The sequence below is a fragment of the Oryctolagus cuniculus genome, chromosome 7, assembly GCF_964237555.1.
Source record: "Oryctolagus cuniculus chromosome 7, mOryCun1.1, whole genome shotgun sequence".
Classification (NCBI taxonomy): Eukaryota; Metazoa; Chordata; class Mammalia; order Lagomorpha; family Leporidae; genus Oryctolagus; species Oryctolagus cuniculus.
Window position 1 is genome coordinate 161,147,804 of NC_091438.1, and position 19,245 is coordinate 161,167,048.

The 19,245-nt window shown below is 60.1% G+C and overlaps 1 protein-coding gene across 1 annotated transcript in view; it reads left to right on the forward strand.

Annotated features, from left to right (window-relative positions):
* Positions 1-19,245, forward strand: part of ACOT7 (acyl-CoA thioesterase 7) — a 93,752-nt gene that overhangs the window by 40,511 nt on the left and 33,996 nt on the right. Inside the window, exons 5-6 of the mRNA XM_070079374.1 lie at positions 4,414-4,528; positions 9,869-9,955. Coding sequence (XP_069935475.1) covers positions 4,414-4,528; positions 9,869-9,955 — 202 coding nt within the window. The remainder of the gene's footprint in view (positions 1-4,413; positions 4,529-9,868; positions 9,956-19,245) is intronic.

The window sequence follows — 19,245 nt, forward strand, 5'->3', positions numbered from 1 at the left end:
CCCACAGGATTCCAAGGACAGCTGTGACTGCGGCCGCGTCTGAGGGTCTGTGCGGCCTGCCCTGCCCTACCAGGACAGGCCCGCCTTAGCGGGGGCCAGAGGCCGCAGCTCAGCAGTGTCTGCCTGGCTGGGAGAATTTTCCTGCCTTGGGATACACAGAGAACGGTTTTAGAGATGACGAAGTGGGAGCGGGTCTCAGGAACGGTGCCTGCTCTGTATACTCACGGATTGCGAGGGAGCTGAGTGCTCCTGGCACGCACGGTCCTCGGGCTCCTCTCTGGGTTTACGAGGTGCATGCGCCTGCCCCAAGGCCAGGCCTAGGCTCTGTCTCCCATCCGCTGGCCTTGGTGGAGGCCCCGTGTCACTGAGGCTGAAGGGACCTGTTCCCTGTAGCCACCGCCCCTCTAAGACCATGAGACTGGCTGACTGACTCCGAGGCTGGCTTCCTGTTGGCTCCCCGTGCCCCCGGCTCCGTCTGTCTGTCTGAGACCCCTGGGAGGGGTGGGGGGTGAGGCACTGGCCGCCGGGCCCGGCCGTTGTCTGCTCTAGATGTTTTTAAACACAGAGCAGGAGCCTGCTTGGTGTTTGCCGTGAAGGGCGATTGGCCCCTGGACTGGCGGGGTTGCCGCTTGCCTTGTTTGATGCCGTGGGAGCAGGGCGGTGGCCCTGCCACTGCCGGCTCAGCATCAGGGGAATCCACCGCCCGCAGGGCAGGAGGGTGCGTAGGAGCTGGGGGCCCAGTGTGGCGTTCCAGGGTCCCCACCCGGCTCCCCGTCTCGGTGTCCTGGGCGTAGACTGGGTGGCCGTCCCATGAAGGTGGGGGCAGGGCTGCGCCTCTGAAGCCCTGGGGCGGCTCCCTCCTGGCCTCTCCCGGCCTCGGGTGGCTGCAGGTGCTCTGTGTCACACGGCCTCTCCTCTGTTGTGTCTTCTGATAAGGACACCAGCCGCTGGATTAGGGCCAGTGCCACCCCGTGTGATCTGGTCTTAGCCAGTGACAGCTACAAAGACCTTAATTCCTACCGTGTCCCATTGAGGCTCCAGGTGGAGACCGATGTGGAGGGCACGCTCTTCAGCCTGGCACCCACTCCCTGGGTTTAGTGCATGTGCCCCCGTGCCCTGGTTCCACCTGGGGTGCTCCCAGCTTCTCAAAATAGGGGTAAGTCAGAGGCACAGTGACTGATCTCTTTCAAAATTACCAGAGTATGACCCCCACTTCCACCTTTCCCTCTAAGTGCCTAGTAAATACTAAAATATAATGCTTTCCCTGATGTAACTATCGGATGCTACAGAATTCTAAGAACTCTACCAGGCCCTGTGTCTGGAGCATCCCCTGGCCCTTCTTAAGGGAGGAGACCAAGGCAGGGCTCCTGGGCCACACACAGTAGCTATGGCTGTCTGTCTGCCATCGGGACTGAGAGCTGTGGGGTCTTTGGCTAGTGGAGAGGGGTGGGTGGCTCAGATTCCCTGGCTGTCCTTGCCTAGTGGTGAGCACGTCCGCCTGCATCCCGGCAGAGCCTCCAGGGGTTCCCTGTTCCCCTGTGCAGCCGGCTCGATGAGGCGTGGAATCAACTTGCTCCTGGAGGGGTGCATCGGAGCCGTTCCCCGCGCCCAAGGCCAAGGTTGCTGGCCGCAGAGAAGCTCATGCGCCCGGCACAGCCTGTGGTTTATTCGCGCTTCCTTCCCCATCCGTGCTAGGCCCACGGAGCGCAGACGTCAGGTTGACCGGGAACCCGGGCCGGCTGTCCTCCCTGGCAGCCCCCAGCTGGGGCCGCCGTGGGGATCCCGGAAGGCGCAGCTCCTCCCTGGCGGTGACTGACGTCTGTGCTCAGCCGCTGGGAGCCTCCTGCCACCCTACCATGGCGAGTGCCATTTGGGCAGGAAAATGTACATCTCACGTGTGTGGGCTCTTGCAAAAGTTCACAGAAAATGTGAAATGTGCGTGCTGAAAATCTGTGCACGGAGTTCAAGTTTTTTGCATCCAAATAGACGTAGTTTTAAATTCCATTTTCCAGAGACCTTTGTGAAGTCCTCTCCCTGTATGTGTGTCTGCACTCACAGAGACACACACACGTACACAGAGCCACGCACACAGACACACACACACACACACACGCGGATGCTTACACAGACGCAGACACAGGAGCACACAGACACACACACACACACGCGGATGCTTATACAGACGCAGACACAGGAGCACACAGACACACACACACACACGCGGATGCTTACACAGACGCAGACACAGGAGCACACAGACACACACACACATGTGCCCATACACGCAGACGCATGCACGCGCTCACAGATGCACAAGCACTTGCACATGCAGACACACGCGTGCACACCTGGGTTCCTGGAGGAAGCCCAGCACTGGCCGTGCGCGGTGCACACAGGTCTGACTGTCTCCTTGTCTCAGCTTCCTCTCCAGCCGGGCAGGGGGCGGTGCTTTCCTCAGTGGCCCTTAGGTGGGCGAAAGAGGCCACCTGGCTGCTGGTGGAGCAGTCACAGCCTGGGAGAATCAGCAGTGGCCATTGGAAAATGGACACGTGGGCTTGTTCCAAATGACCGAATGTGCACTTGGGCTGAGAGTTTGGGCCACTCTGCTGCTTCAGATCGGCCGGGTCTGGTGGCCTCTCAGGCGAGTCAGGAGCCGGCCTTGGTTAATGTTCCCATGGCTGGGTTCCCAGGGGCTGGGTTCCTGCGTCCTGGGGCACGTGTCCAGGGCTGGGCCGCTGCCTGAGGGCTGACTGCTCTGGGGACTGGCTCTTTTTTGTTGTGTTAGATCTCTTTCAAGGGCACTTCTTGAGGACACAGAAATGGGCAGCTTCTGCTCCGAGGGGCGTGACCTTGGGCCGTGGAGCGTCGGGAGGTAGCTCCCTTCTCAGCCTCTGTGGAGATGGGCTCTCCCGCCGGAGAGGACAGTGGCTGAGCCCGGGGACGCCATCCGCCCCGTGCAGCTTTGCAGCTGGGCCGTGAGCAGGGAGATCAAGGCGTTTCACAGCGTTTTTATTTTTGGTTTTTAAAAATATTTAGTTATTTGAAAGGCAGAGTTACAGAGAGGCAGAGGCAGACAGAGAGGTCTTCCATCCATTTGTTCACTCCCCAGATGGCCACAATAGCCAGAGCTGTGCCAATCCAAAGCCAGGAGCCAGGAGCTTCTTCCAGGTCTCCCATGCGGGTGCAGGGGCCCAAGGACTTGGGCCATCTTCCACTACTTTCCCAGGCCATAGCAGGGAGCTGGACTGGAAGTGGAGCAGCTGAGACAAACTGGCGCCCATGTGGGATGCTGGCACTGCAGACGGCGGCTTTACCCGCTCCGCCACAGCGTTGGCCCTGAGAGTGGTTTTGAGAGAAGGCTTAACTCTGCCCTGGAAATGGAGTTGCTCGGCCAGAGGGGCTTCTGCAGGACAGAGTGGAGCCCACGGGGCTCTGAGTTCTGTGGCCTTCCTGCAGGTTCAGCTGGAAATGGCGGCCGAGTGGACAAAGGGGCAGGGGAACGCCAGGCAGTGGGCAGCAAGGAGGCCCGAGAGCCAGCCTGGAGCCGCGCACGGTCCTGCTCTGGGGGTGTAGGGAGCCCTTACGTGGGCTGGAGGGGCCTAAGGTCAGAGAAACCCGGCACTGTTCCTGTGGCCCGGACTCAGGAGCCTCGGTGTTTACGCCAGGTGTTTACGCCAGATTCACGTTCGCTGTCAACTTCCTGGGTCTGAACTTCGCTCGTTACGGCGTCAGGGGTCTGTTCTAGCCTCGGCCACCTTCCCTGTGAAGGTACAGCTGAGGGCCGGTGCAGCAGGCCGGCCAGGGCTGGGGCACGGGGACCGTGTTCTCCCACGGCCCTGGGCTCTGCGGTTTTGTGACCAGGAAGGAATCCCAGGAAGGAATGGGCAGCTGGGAAGAGGAGAAGTGGCTGAGGCTTGTCAGTGTGAGATTGGGGACCGTGTGCCCTTGTGTGGTTACGTAAACGATGTCACGTGGATACAGTGAAACAGTGAGAGGCTGGCTTTGAGGTGCCACAGAGAGGGGAGAGGCCTTTGTGTGCATCCACAGGAGGGCCCTTCAGAAAGTGTGGAAAAGCACAGTTCAAGGAGGTTTTTTGGTGCAAAACAATTTGAAAGCCACCCATAGTTTTTTCCTGGTGTGCAGTTTTCACAAACTTTTGAAGACCCCGCACAGGCAATCCGGCAACCCAGGAAGGGTCTGGAGCAAACGCTTGGCCTTGTTGTCCCGGGGACCGGGGCTGCGTGAGCGTTCAGCTGCTCGTCTTCTCTCTGCCTCTGACATAGGTGTTGTGAGGCAGCATGATGGATCGCCGCAGCCGCAGAACGCTAGGCGGGCATGAGTCTGCAGCCCTGGGCCCGGCGCTGGGGGAGGCCGCGTCCCCGCCGCGGGCCTAACTCTCTCCACGTTCCACAGTATTCCCGGCAGGAGCAGGAGGAGGAGGGCCGGAAGCGGTACGAAGCCCAGAAACTGGAGCGCATGGAGACCAAGTGGCGGAACGGGGACATCGTCCAGCCTGTCCTCAACCCAGGTGACTGCTGGTGACGTGGGGGTCCGACTCCAGCGACAGACGCTCCCGACTCCCGCGTGGGGGTCCGACTCCAGGGACAGACGCTCCCGACTCCCGCGTGGGGGTCCGACTTCAGCGACAGACGCTCCCGACTCCCGCGTGGGGGTCCGACTCCAGCGACAGACGCTCCCGACTCCCGCGTGGGGGTCCGACTCCAGCGACAGACGCTCCCGACTCCCGCGTGGGGGTCCGACTTCAGCGACAGACGCTCCCGACTCCCACGTGGGGGTCCGACTCCAGCGACAGACGCTCCCGACTCCCGCGTGGGGGTCGGACTCCAGCGACAGATGCTCCCGACTCCCGCGTGCCAGCCCGGCTGCATGGCCTGGGCGAGGCAGCCCGGACCTCTCTCAGCAGGGGTCCTCGGCTCAGCTGGGCCTACACCTCCCTCCTACACTGGCCCAGCGGCCTTGGTCTCTGTCCCCCACCGCCCGGGCTTTTGGGTCCCAAGTCCCCATGTCTGACACCACAACCAGATGTCAGATGGTTGCCCAGCAACCTCCACTCTGGTGACCCCACAGAGAGCCCGCAAGTGCTTTAAAAGCCACTTTCCCCTGCTTTTCGAGGTTGTCAGCTGCCCGCAGCTTTAACCAAGGGAGGACTGCTGGGCCTATGACCGTCTGCTCCCTGCTGGCCAGTCCACCCTGAAGCTGTCAGCAGTGCTCCAGCCTGTCCCCAGGCAGGTCCGCCCTCAGCGGTCGCTGACAGTGCGCTGGCCGCTGGAGCTCGGCCATGGGCCTGGAGCTCTCCCTGCTGCCCCACCTGGCCAGGCCCAGCGTCCTCTTCCCATCAGTACAGGTCGGGGGCAGGGGGGTGGGGGGAGGGATGGAGTGTGGTGTCGGGGAGGAGGCAGGTTCTGGAAGGCTGGGCTGCGTGGGTTTGGATCCCAGCTGTGCAGCTTCAGTGGGGACGGAACCTCCCTGTGCCTCCGTTTCCTGGGCTGGAAACAGGTGATGGAGACAGGGAGCCAGTGGGTGGCTGAGCTGAGTGATGGCACAGCCCACGGGCACCAAAAAGAGTTCTGTGCTTGGCTGGGCCGCACGGAGCCTCTTCCCTCACCACGCTGGGGGCCTGATGCGGGCTCCCCACGGCCCTCTGGAGCTGCTGAGTGTCAGTGGCGGTCACGGGGCTGGAATCCCAGTCTGTCGTTCCCTGGGGGTGCTTCCTGCTCGGGAAGGTCAGGGTTTTCTCGTGGGGGCAGAGCTCCAGGCCCTGGAGTGCTAAGGCTCCTATATCTTTTTTTTTTTTTTTTTTAAGATTTACTTTGTTTATTTGAAAGACAGTTACAGAGAGAGGTAGAGACAGAGAGAGGTCTTCCATCTGCTGGTTCACTCCCCAACTGGCCGCAACGGCTGGAGCTGTGCCGATCTGAAGCCAGGAGCCAGGAGCTTCTTCCCGGTCTCCCACAGGGAGGGTCCAAGGACTTGGGCCATCTTCTACTGCTTTCTCAGGCCATAGCCAAGAGCTGGATCAGAAGAGGAGCAGCTGAGACTCGAACCGGCGCCCATTTCCGATGCTGGCGCTTCAGGGCTTTAACCCACTGTGGCACAGTGCCTGCCCCAAGCTTTGCGGTCACTTCGGGAGGGGCCAGAGCAGGGCAGCTCATGGATGAGCAGCAGGTAGCCCTGCTACTCATGCCAAGACAGCTAAGGCGGCAGAGCTGTTTCCTAGTCCCTGCAAAGGAGGCTGGGAAGTGGGGCTGCTGGTTAGTCGTCCCTGCCTGGTCCTCCTCCAGTCACCAAATCCTTGTTGCTTCTGCACACCGCGGAGCCACGCCCCCTCCAGGGTGACTCCATGAAGTCTCAGCAGCATCTTGGGTCATGTGCGTCCTCCGCACATGAGGAGTCCTTCCAGGGCCTCAGGCCGGGGGAATGTCTGGGGCCCCTGGCCCTGCCGCCTGCAAGGCCCCTCCTGTCCTTTATGTTCATGGCCTCCATGGACGTGGGTGCTGGGGAGTGGGGCTCACAGCCCACCTTCTGCTCAGCTAAGTGTGGGACCCAGAGTTTACTTGGGAGGTGGAACAGGCAAAAGCTTTTTAGTCTGGGTGAACTCCATTCCCTTCTGAGCTTGTTGGTGGCGTCTATTGTGTTTGCTTCCCGTCAGTTCGGTGTGACGTAACCACACCCAACATTCGTTCCACGCGTGAATCTCAAACCTGGTGTATTTTGTTCTTCCTCACCTACTGTGCTCTCTTTCTCACTCTTGAGTGACCACAGAGTCAGAGTGAGGACCCCTCCCACTGCAGCCTGGGAGCATAGAATTAGGGTGATGACCGGTCCCACCTTTTAGGCTAGGTGATCATAAACAGGGTCCCTTTTTTTTTTTGGCCAGGCAGAGTTAGAGAGAGAGAGAGTTAGACAGAGAGAAAGGTCTTCCTTCCATTGGTTCACTCCCCTAATGGCCGCTACGGCCGGCACGCTGTGCCAATCCGAAGCCAGGAGCCAGGTGCTTCCTCCCAGTCTCCCATGTGGGTGCAGGGACCCAAGCACTTGGGCCATCTTCCACTGCCCTCCCCGGGCCACAGCAGAGAGCTGGACTGGAAGAGGAGCAACCGGGACTAGTACCCAGCGCCCCAACCAGGACTAGAACCTGGGGTGCCGGCGCCGTAGGCGGGGGATTAGCCAAGTGAGCCATGGTGCCGACCCAACAGGGTCCCTTTTAACCTGCACATGGAGGGAAAAAAACACCTTTACCTGATTTAAAAAAAAAATTTTTTTTTGTTAATTTGAAAGGCAGAGCTACAGAGATAAAGAAGGAGAAACAGAGAGGTCTTCCATCCGCTGGTTCACTCTCCAAGGGGCCATTGCATCCAGGGCTGGGTCAGGCCGAAGCCAGGAGCCAGGAGCTTCCTCCAGGTCTCCCACGTGGGTTCTGGTGCACCGGAACCTGAGCCATCCTCCACCGCCTTCCTGGGCGTCAGCAGGGAGCTGGATTGGGAGTGGAGCAGCCAGGACTCGAACAGCCCCGATGTGGGATGCTGGCATTGAAAGCAGGAGCTTAAGCTGCTGCGTTGCACCCCTGACCCAGAATGCCAGCCTTCCTGAAAGCGGAAGTGAAGTCCTAACTGCTGTGCTGAAAGCCCACCCCCAGGTTGCGTATTTGTCACGGCAACACGAGCTACTGCTGCACAGCCCCCAGATCTCTGGGGCTTGGCCCTGTGCTTCCAGGGTTCTTCCAGATACCCCTGGGTTCCCCTGGGGAGCAGGACATGAGCTGGCCAGAGCCACGCTCCCCTGGGCTCAGGCACCTGCACCAGGACCTGTGAACCAGACAGAACAGACTCGGCCCAGCCCGCCGAGTCCCTGTGCCCTCTGCTGTGCCAGGGGAGGGCGCTGGGGCGTGGGTGGGGGGCGACCTTTCCTTTCCTGTGAGGTTTTAGTGCTTTGCTTATTAAAAGCTCTCGGGGCGGGTTCTGAGGAGCTGAATCGTGACGCCTGGCATATGTGGTATTTTTAAACGTTGCTGCAGAGCTGTGGGCCACCGTTTTAGAGGTTCGGTTATTTCAAGTGGCTTTTCATTGGAGCAGGGAGTCATCTGATGGGATGAGATTTGTATGCAATTTTCAGTGAAGTCTGAATTTCTAGAACAATCTTTTGTCATTGTCCACGCGTGTAGGAGGATTTTGGTTTCCATTCCTGATTTTCATGTCTTTTTTCTTTTTATTTGAGAGACAGAGTTGCAGACAGAGAGAGGGAGAGACAGAGAGAGGTCTTCCATCTGCTGGTTCACTCCCCAAATGGCCACAATGGCTGGGGCTGGGCCAATCTGAAGCCAGGAGCCAGGAGCTGCTTCTGGGTCTCCCACGTGGGTGCAGGGCCCAAGGACTCGGCCATCTTCTACTGCTTTCCCAGGCGCATTAGCAGGGAGCTGGGTCAGAAGTGGAGCAGCCGGGACCTAAACCAGCGCCCACTTTGGGTGTTAGCACCACAGGTGGAGGCTTAACCTGCGATGCCCCAAGGCCGGCCCCCATGTTTTTTTTCAATGGAACATGAAACAAAGGAGGACAGAAAAGAGTAGCCGTTAGTGTTCAGCGCACAAGCTCCCAGGGAGTGGCTCTCTGAGCCCAGGATGTGATGGGCAGGGTGCTTGGTCAGCATCCTCCTGTGACCCTGGACGGTGCCCCCTCCCCCAGGCAGACGGCAGGTGTGGCCCTTTGCGACGCACCTCGCAGCACAACAAGGATTTCAGGGCAAAGGGCTCCCTCTCATGTCCCCCGCTGTGGAGGAGTCGGGGAGGGCAGGGAGGTGGAGTCCTCCACTGCTACTCTGGTCCCCGCTTTCTGTCCCCCGAGCGCTGGGTTACCCTGAGGCCCAGGGCAGTCTCCGTATCTCAGGAGACTCTCAGGAGGTCCTGCCCACGCCTGTCTCCCTGGCCTGCACGTGCTGTCTTCTCTCCGCCTCTTATGCTCGACCTTCCATGGCCGTCTTTGTCCTGTCTCCCTGCTTGTCCCTGGATTATACCAGCACGGGTGCCCTCTGTAACCTCAGCCACCTCCTTACAGACCCTGTCCCCGTCCAGTTACGTTCTGAGGCACCTGCTTTGTGCCTCTGAGAACCATTTCGGGTCCAAAGCCAGAAAGCACCACTCCTCACTCCTCATTGAAAGGCCTGCCATTGGCTCAGTGGCCCGCAGGCCCAAAGCCGCGGCCTTGCTGGGGTGGGAAAGACTCCCCCCGTGGGCGCCAGCTGTCCCAGGCCCAGGCCCGACCGGAAAGCTTGGGGAGGTGCGAGCCCGCTCAGCTGGCTGGGCCGCACAGGTGTTGGCCCCGGGGAGCCTCAAGGGATGGCGTCTGCCTTCTGGGCACAGGGCTTTCTTCCCGTTTTATTTAAAGCGTAGATACTTGAGTGGCAGCGTGGAGCCCCTGGAGCCCCTGAGGGGTTTGCTGCTTTTGGAGCCCTGCCTGCGCAGGAGGCGGGGCCAGCCTGGGGGAGAGCTGAGCCTCACCCCTGCGGGGCTGCGCCCTCTGGAGCCACTCAGCCACCAGGGGTGGCAAAGCCGCTTGTGGAAGTAATGGTGGTGCTTTTCATAAAACTGGAAATGAGAGTCGGGGCATAAGGACTCCGGGGAGGGCCCCAGGAGCCCCTGACCTTGCAGCCTGAGAGAGTAGCATCGGGGATCATGAATGGAAGGCCGAGGAAGTGGCCCGCCTTCCCCTTCCCCAGCCGGAAGCTGGTGGGAGACCACGGTGAAATCCTAAGTTGCTGGCGGTCAGGCGCCCGTGGCTGTGATGCGCGTTGGACAGTCTGATTCCGCCACGGACTTGCTCGCCCTGTGACTGACCTGTCTCCTTTGCCGTTGCAGAGCCCAACACGGTGAGCTACAGCCAGTCCAGCCTGATCCACCTGGTGGGGCCGTCGGACTGCACCCTGCATGGCTTCGTGCACGGAGGTGAGAAAGCAGTCGCTGTCTCCGGCTGCTCCTTCCTCTTCACTGGCTCCTTGGCGTCCCCCGGGAAGCCAGGCTACTGTCTGACCCAGTTTAGGTTCTTGCGTTTAGCGAAGTATAAATTTAAACTTTTAAGAGGTTGCATAAGAAATCACTGAAATCCTGCCGGCGCCTGTTTTTAAAATTGGAAATGGAAGTCAGATGGGCGACTGCTTCCCGTGGAGGGTCCCACGCAGCCCCAGCACCTGTTGGCCCCGAGATGCCCAGTGGCTTCCTGGGGCTTGGGCAGGGCTGCTGTCCCCACAGCGCAGCACTGGAGATGGTTTTGCCTCTGATGTTCGCGTGCATTTTCCCCAATGAGTACAAACCCCGCCTCAAACAGCACAGGCCTTGAAGTGCCTGTCTTGGTCTTGCTGGAGCTTGGGAAATGTGGCTGGAGCGCAGGAGAGCTGGGCTCTGGGGTCGTGGCGGGCCCTCTTTACCTTGGTAATGGATGATGTTTCGTGCTTCAGGCCAAATATAAGTAGTGCATCAACCCATCATTCCATGGGCCTTATCATTGTGACTGAAATCAAAGTAAACTTCAAAAAACAGGCCGTTCTGAAGGAAGGCGTCAGGGAGAAAGCAGTGGCGTGGTGCAGGCAGTACCGCTGTGAGGGTGGTGGGTGGGTGACAAGGTCGGGCGCAGCTGTCCTGGTGCGCAAGCAGCACCCCTCCCCAGGCTCAGCAGGCGCGTGTGCATGGAGCCGTCCGTTTGTGCTCTCAGTTCCTGGTGCCTGGAAGGCTAAGTCCTCCTTTCTTCTCTGCTCAGGAAGCTCGTATTGATCCTTTAAAACCCAGAGCAGATGGCACCACTCTGCAGGCTTGGCTGTGGTCTTTGTGCCAGGCGCTCGGGAGCAGGGCCAGGATCTTACTCTGTGTAAGCGAGCTTACTCCAGCACAGGGTGTGTTTAGACTGGGGAATAATGGACCCTGAGCTTGTCAGAACCGGATTTCAGGTGTGTGTGTGTGTGCGATTTATTTATTTGAAAGGCAGAGTTACAGAGAGAGAGGGAGAGGGAGAGAGAAGGTGAGAGATCTTCCATCCGCTGGTTCACTCCCCGGTTGGCAGTAACAGCCAAAGCTGGGCCAGGCCAAAGCCAGTAGCCTGGAACCCCATCCTGGTCTCCCACGTGGGTGCAGGGGCCCAAGGACTTGGGCCATCCTCTGCTGCTTTCCCGGGTGCGTGAGTAGGGAGCTGGATCGGAAATGGAGCAGCCGGGATGTGAACCAGTGCCCACGTGGGATGCCAGCGTGACGGGGGATGACTTAACCTGCTGTGCCACAGCGCCGCCCCTGGGATACATTTTCAGGACTGTTTATTTTTTTGTTAATCCCTCTGTGTTTCGTTTCTCACCTCTGTGATTGTTTTCCTCTTCCCACCAAACGCTGGCCAAACCACCCTCGGTCTGCGAGCCATTGCGCCAGGCCCCGTGTCCGCACCTCCGAGCAGCTGGGCCTCGTCAGCTCTCCCGCGTTGCTCTTCTCGCCGGCTCTGTGGGCTCCGTCCCTCTCCCGAGCCCGGCTGCCTGGCGCCCAGGCTGTGCGTCTGAGGAGCTGCCCTTGAGCCCTGCCCGGGTGGCCGCGTCCTAGTGGATTCTGTGAGATTCGCCGCCTCACTTTCTGAGACGTCTGCACCGTGGGTCGCGCGGAGAGGCGCCGGTGGGCTGCAAGGGAGAGCTCCTTGCTGGGGAGCCCTGGGGGTCTGCAGCTCACTGTGTGTGTTCACGGAGCCGGGCTCTTCCCTCGGTGTGGGCACGAGCTCCAGCGGTGTCTGCCAAGTGGCTGCCATGCTTCACGACACGTAATGCCTGTTTTCATAGGCGTCTGCGGCTGTGATTTATAGAACCATGCTTTAATAGCTTTCTCTCCCAAGTGCCTGGAGTGGATGAGTAAGCCGGACGCTGTGCTGCGAGACCCCGGCACCGTGGTTTTGTTGTGTTTTCCTGGAGCGCGTGCGGACACGAGTGGCACCTGCCATCGACTGCGTCAGTGTCTTCCCCGTATGGTGACTCTGTGGGTGCTGACTGCAGATGCCGTGGTGAACTGAGACGGATGCTAATTTTGCCTTCATTTGGTGGTTCTGGGCTGTCATGTGTCTTGGAAAATCACTTGCACTTCCTCTTTTCTGAGGCCAACACAAAGCGGCTGGTCTTGGTCTCAAGGACTCAGCCGCAGGTCCCGGTGACGATCGCCCCGTGAGAGGTGCAGGAGGTGTGGTGGGCCTTTCTGGTTGGGCATCAGGTAGACCCCGGTGGCCCCCGCAGGCACGAGCCTGTTTCTCCTCCTGGGTACATGGACAGACCTGCTGTCATCTCCCCGGGACACAGGGGTGAACACGAGGGGGCTGAGGGCAGCCACTTTGACAGGCGCGACTCTGCAGAAGTGCAGGCCGGTCCCCCGCCTCCTGAAAGCACTGGTGTCCACCTGGGAAAGACCCCTTTCCTGCCCCACCCCCATTGCATGGTTGGTTGTGCAGCCTGAAGGCTGAGCAGCAGGTGCCTGTGGGCCCGGAGCCTGGGTGAGGGAGGCCCTAGGAGTCTTTAGCCTGTACCCTTCCCATCTCAGCTTTCAGAAGCCTTGGCGTTTTCCTTGGCATTCTTTCATTTTTAAGTTTCTTGGTTTAACCTGAAGCCTTGACGGCATCTGTGTGCCTCAGCCCTCGGAGCTGTCTTGCTGCCTGGGCCTCTGACTTGGTTCTTGGGCTGCCATTGCTCTGTGCGTGGCACACATGCACTTGAACGTGTCCACTGGAGACTCAGCTGGCCTTGCTGGGAAACTGGCTGAGTGGCTTACCGTGGTCTGGCCTCCGCCTGCCTCGAGTATCCCAGGAGCCTCTGCGCCCTTCAGCTGCCCCGGAGTCTCCCTGTGTCCCCTCCTCCAGAGGCTCCTTTCCCGCACACGCACTGGGGCCAGTGGCTGCCCCTCCCCCGGGCCGGATGCCCTGGTCCTCTGGGCTTCCGTTTCCCCCGGGCCGATTTAGTGCCGTGCATCCTCCAGGGCTTCCATGGACCGATCGGGGTCAGGTCTGAGCTGCGGCACCAGAGCTCCAAACCGCAGTGGCTGCAAGAGACGCTTGGTTCTTCTTGACTGCGTGTGAGCAGGCCAGGACTCACGGTGGCGCCGGGGGTGGGCCCAGCTCCTCCTGCCCTGTTGGTGTGCACGAGCTGGCACAGTACTGCTGAGCCCTCGGGGACCTGGCCCACGGGCACGCCGTCACAGGTCACGTCTGCTGGCGAGGCCGATGGGGTCTCTGAAGAAGGGGTGCTACCCTGGGCTGTTCTCTGTCACCGGGCGTCGGGGCCACTTTTCTGGGCTTCGATGGCTGAGACACATCCTGGAGCACAGCTTTCCGAGGTCCTTCCCGCAGAGCCAGGGCCGTTGCTCTGCGTCTTCCGGCTGCCAAGCTTCCTGTGGGTCTTTCTCTCCGCCTTCCGACCACCCGTGTCTGGCCTGGCCTGGCCTGGCCTTCGTGCCTTGTTCTAGCCTCTGGCCCCTTGGCCCATCCTCGATCTTCCAGCTGACTTCGGACTACGTGTGCTCGTCTGGATAACGAACTGCATGGGTTTGCGATTTCTGGGCCTTTGATCTGTGCGGTGACATCCCTCTGGGGTCTGCAGCCCCAGGAACCCCACCAACCGGGAGGGTGGTCTCACTTTTTTTTTTTTAATAGGTGTTTTAAGAATATTTATTTATTTGTTTGAAAGTGGGAGTTACAGAGTGAGAGTGAGAGTTAGATCTTCCATCTGCTGGTTCACTCTCCAGAAAGCCGCGGTGCCCAGGGCTGGACCAGGCCAAAGCCAGGAGCCAGGAGCTTCTTCTGGGTCTCCCATGTGGGTGTCAGAGGCCCAAGCATTGGGCCATCTTCTGCTGTCTTCCCAGACCATTAGCAGGAAGCTGGATCAGAAGTAGAGCAGCTGGAACCCAAGTCAGTACCCATATGGGATGCCGGCATTACAGGCAGCAGCTCTGCCCGCCAGCCCCCATGCCGGCCCCCTCACTTCTGTTGTGGAGAGACTCCGGTCCTGCCCACGGCCAGCTTGCTAGGCAGCGTGCCTTGCTGCGCCACGGAGGCCACTGCTCTTCCCCTGGCCGGCCCTCGCGCGGGCCCCCTCAGCCAGCTCTGTCTCTGCTTTCTGTTGCCCTCCTCCGCGGCAGTTTCGGCGGTGTTGAGCTGTCAAACTGTGGTGTCGTTAGAGCCGAGGGTTTAGTCGTGGTGTTTCCGGGAGCCCCGTGCTGGGGCAGCTCCCCAGGTGCGCCCAGTTCTCTCGGGAACCTCAGTTACGCAGTGAAAGTCTGGGAGGGAGCAAGAGCGGAGGAGCTCCCATCTATCACGACGTGGGGACGGCCACACTCCCGGCGGCCACCGCAGCCCCTGGGACCTGGCCCCGGCCGCCTCCCTGGCACGGCTCACGCCCTTGGGGACCTCAGCCGCGTGGCTGTTCCAGCCCAGATGGGGACCTTCGCGGTCATTCTGGTTGCTCGCTTGTTCCCACTGCAGGTCTTCAGAGTGTAAGAAAAGGCCCTGACGTCATCAGTCTCAGCGGCTCTGAGTGACACCTGGCTCCGCTGGGGCGGAGTCCTGGGGCCGGGACTCAGGCCCGGGGGGCGCAGTGCACCCGCCAGCCCAGTCTCCTCAGGAACCGTCCCCGGCCCTGCCCCCAGAGGGCATGTGAGGGGGGGGCCTGGGGGCCTGTGCTCGGCACGTCCCGGGCAGTTCTGACAACTCGCCGTGAAGCCACCACCTACCCTCCCCCCACCTCCCTCGACCTTCTCTCCTTTGTCACGTGACCACACCCCAGCCACCCCACTTCCCCCCACCTCGGCTGTGGCTCCACGGGCAGTCAGCGGAGTCCATACGCAGCTCAGATGTCCGCGGGGGCCTGGCCTCTGCTTGCCTCCGCACCTGCTGTTCTCACCTCTGAATCTGCCAGGAGAGCAGCACCCCTGGGCCCGTGGTCTGGGCAGCCCTCACCCACCCTGCCCACACCCCCTGAGGGGGAGGGGGTTGGGCGTGAGATGAGGCAGGACTGATAAAGGCTGGCTATTTTTATAGCTTTCATTTTGCTTTTTTATTGGTTTCATTACAGACAGAGGAGAGAGACAAAGCTCTTTCTACTTCCTGGAGGAATCATGAGTGTGGTCAGGGACTTGGCCACAGAGAGTAGACTGTGGCCACATGGAAGCCGGGCAGCGTTCCCTGTGCCCACTGGTCCACACGGGGGAGAGGACAACGTTTCCTGTCGGCATCGGGGGAGGGGAGCAACGGTGTTCTCAGAAAAGTGGGCGACCTTGAGCTTGTGTCACTGACGAAGGTGAAAGGCCAGGGAAGACTGCCCCTGCCGCTGCCCTCGCCCAGGTGGCCCCCCTGCTGCAGAGCAGGTGTCCTGGCCCTGGCACTGCTGCAGCTTTCCTCTTCAGCCCCCGGCCCTCCCCACCAGCCTCAGCTGCCTCGGCCCCCACCCTGTCCCCTGCACGCCCTCCTCCCTGATTTGCCATCTCAGGCCAATGGCCCTGGGTTTATAGCTGCAGCCCGGGCCCTCCCCCTCGGGACCTCCCGGCCGGCCTCTCCAGTCCAGCCCAAGTCAAACACGGAGCTCCCTGGTGCTGCCTTGCCCCTGCCACCTCCCCACCTACTGGCCACGTCCTCCTTGTGGTGCCCTTGACGCGGCTGTTTCTTGCAGACCCAATCTCATCTATCAGCCAAGGCTTTGACTTGACCTTCACGGCCTTGGTTCTCACCTCCTGCTCTGACCACGACCACTCACTGGCCTGTCCCGGCCACCGTCTCCTTTCACCGTAGCGACCCAGGCCATCCTTTCAAAACAGAAGCTGGTGGAGCCACACTGCAGAGAGAAGCTGCAGCACTTGCCTGGGCCACGCTGCCCACAGCCTTCAGGCGCTGTGGCTTCCCCGATGCCTCCTTGCCTCCCCAGCTGCCTCCCACCCTCCTCTGCCCTCGCTCACCCTCGCTGCACTCCCAGGCCCCTGTGGCTCCGCACCTGCGCTTCCCTCTCCCTGGTCTTGGTTGCTTCCCCAGGCAGCTTCCTGTGAAATCCCAGACACCCATTCTCGGGGCGTGCTTACTCTTCGTTCCAAAGCACGTGTCACTTACAAGTGGCATACTCTCCTCTTGGCTGTCCCCCCAGTAGAACGGACACTCTGTCTCGTTCACTGCTGAGTCCTGCCCCAGGCAGGGCCTGGGGTGGAGGAGACATTCAGGAACTGAATGACGGAAGAGGAAGACGGGTCGCAGACAGGAGCCTTGCATCCCCAGCCCCACCCCATGCAGTGAGCCCCCCCCCCCGCCCCCCGAGGAGCAGGCCAGGCTGCCGCCAGCACCTCCCGTGTGCTGAGCCCAGCACTTGCCCTGGCACAGGTGGAGCAGGACATGGGTGCAGCCCCCAGTTGCAGGGGCTGTGGGCCTCCCACCAGGTGCTGCTCACGTGTGACTGGCATCTGGGGACAGACATGCTGCTCGGGTTCCTGCTGCCGGGGGCCGCACTGCTTAGCAGGCACCTGAAGGAAGAGGCGGTCGGGGGAGGACAAGTGCAGGCCCAAGGCAGCTCAGACAGCAGGAAGGGTGCAGGCCAAGGCCTCCTGCCGAGGCACTCCTGGTCGCCGGGCTTCCTGGGAACAAGTGTGAAAGAAACAAATTCTGCACCTGCAGGCGGACTTGGCTTTCACTGGGAACTCAGGGTCAGGTGCAGATGCTCCTCCAGTCGTGCACCTCGTGTCCTGCTGCAGGGCGGGCAGCACGGGGGGGCCTCTGGTTAGGGGCGAGGAAGAGACAGAGGAGCCAAGTGCTCTGCCTACTCTGAAGGCACCTCTGACCTGGGGGTCATTCATGGGGTGAGCAAAGCCGGGCTGGGCGTGGCTTTCTCCATCCTGTGACAAAGAGCTGTGTCCTTCCGGTTCTTCCCTCCTAAGAAGGTGTTCCCTGGGGCCAGCGCTGTGGCATAGCGGGTAAAGCTGCCTCCTGCAGGGCCAGCATCTCATGTGGGTGCTGGTCTGGCTGATCTGCTTCCGATCCAGCTCTGCTGTGGCCTGGAAAGCAGTGGAAGATGGCCCAAGTGCTTGGCCCCTGCACCCACGTGGGAGACCTGGAAGCTCCTGGCTCCTGGCTTTGGACCAGCCCAGCTCCGGCCATTGTGTCCATTTGGGGAGTGAAACAGTGGGTAGAAGACCTCTGTCTCTCTCTCTGCCTCTGTTTCTCTGTAACTGCCTTACAAGTAATGAATAAGTCTTTTTTTTTTTTTTTTTTTTAAGATAAGAGCATGCTCCCTGCAGCTGAAGCCCCAAAGATCAGCTTTATGTCCATCCAGACACTTTGGGAGACAGGAAGCGGGGTCTGCTTAACTCCAGCCCTGACCCCACGGTGCCAGGAACCTGCACCTGCCCTCCCTTCTCTGGCTGGCTGTGGGGGTGGAGCCACTCTGGTCAAAGCTCCCCACTGGCACCTGTCCCGGGGATGACCTCTCGCCGCACTGTCCTGCCCGCATTGACCCTCCCCTCAGCTGCGTCCTGTTCCTCTGAGCTGCAGGATCTGCTTTTGGAAGTGTGGTGTCGGCTGAGATGCCGGCGGCGGCGGCTGTGAGAATGTGGGGACCTCCTTCTCCACGCTGTTTCCTGTGCCGCCACAAGCATACTTGTGCGACATTAGCTGGGCCCCGCCTCAGCCCGGCCGGCCTCCTGGAGGAGAATCGACCCCACTGGAGCGGCTCCTGGCCTGAGAAGGGGCAGCTCTGCTCTTGTGGACGCCAGGTGGAAGCTGCACCTCTGCTGGTGTGTCCTTGTTGGGCGGGAGGGGGCTTGGGCAGCCGGGCCCTCTGAGTGCGTGCACCTGCTCCTGCCGCCTTGTTGGAAGACAGGGAAAGCATGGCCATTCAGGCAACAGTGAGCGCCCGTGCCCTCCTCCTGTTCAGAAAGCCTGGCTGTGAGCTGTGAGGAATGCTCTCGACCCAGGTGGGTCTCAGAGTCCCCGCCTTTGACTTTCCTGAGAAGCCCGTCACCTCGGGACGCCTGAGTGCGCAGCAGTTGAGACCCCGCTTGGGATGCCCACATCTCCGCATCGGAAGATCTGGGTTTGAGTCCCGTCCCTGCTCCTCATTCCAGCTTCCTGCCAGTGCACATCGGGGGAGGCAAAGGTGATGACTCAAGTAGTTGTGTCCCTGCCACCCACACGGGCCATCTGGGTTGACTTCCTGGCTCCCGGCTTCACCCCAGCCCAGTGCTCACTGTTGCAGGCATTTGAGGAGTGAACCAGTGGATGGGAGATCTCTGCCTGCCTGTCTCTGTCTCTGTCTCTCTGGCTTTCAAGCAAAGAGAATTAATTAACTAAGTGTTTAAAAAGGTGCTCATCATTCCCACCGCTGCATTAATGCCCAGGATAACCCTTACTGATGATGTGGCTAGCGCTGCTTTGCCCGTGGTCGCAGTCCTAGAGTTGCCAGTTGGGGAACCTGGAGGGGCAGGGCGGGGCAGGGCTGGGCAGGGCAGGGCAGGGCAGGGCCGGGCCGGGCCGGGCCGGGCCGGGCCGTGCCATGGGGAGGCCATCAGCCAGCTGGAGCTTGTAATAACCCCTTGTCGGTCCCAAAGAGTGGGCTATTTAAAATAAGATGAAGTTACTGTCTTTTTCCTAATATAGGAGGCTGGCACCCACACCCCAACAGATTAAATATAGAAATGGGGGCATCTCAAGTCCCCTCCCACAGCGCAGCAGCGGCTCCAGGTCTCTGAGCAGCCAACTGCTGCGTTGGGTTTGAGGCCTGACCCAGCTGGCCAGGCCTTGGGAAAATAAAATAAAGCCTCTATTTTTAAGCCAGTCAGCACATTGTCGATATTAAAAAAAAAAAAAAAAAAAAAAAAAAAAGTTAGCAGCTAAATGTTAGATTCAAAAATATCTTTGGTACCCAGTGTTTATCCATATATTAGTGGCCAAGTAAGTCTTTTCCTTCCCATAATTCCTGAGACGAATGCAGTCTCCAAGGACGGCAGATCCTACAATTTTGTTGTCATCTTTTAAGTTACAAGTCTGGGGAAATGAGGACAGCCTGTGATGACTGTAATTTGCCAAAGTCACTCCCAGTGTTGGCAGCACCCCCCGTGCCTGGGGAGAGAAAGTACGGAGGCCTCGGTAGGATCCTGGAAAGAGGTACTTGTGTGTGTAATTGCAGTGGCAGAATGGGAGGGCGCCTTCCAGAGGCGGAGGGCTGGTGGCCTCCTCTCCCAGCCGGGCAGCGCTGGCAGCGTAG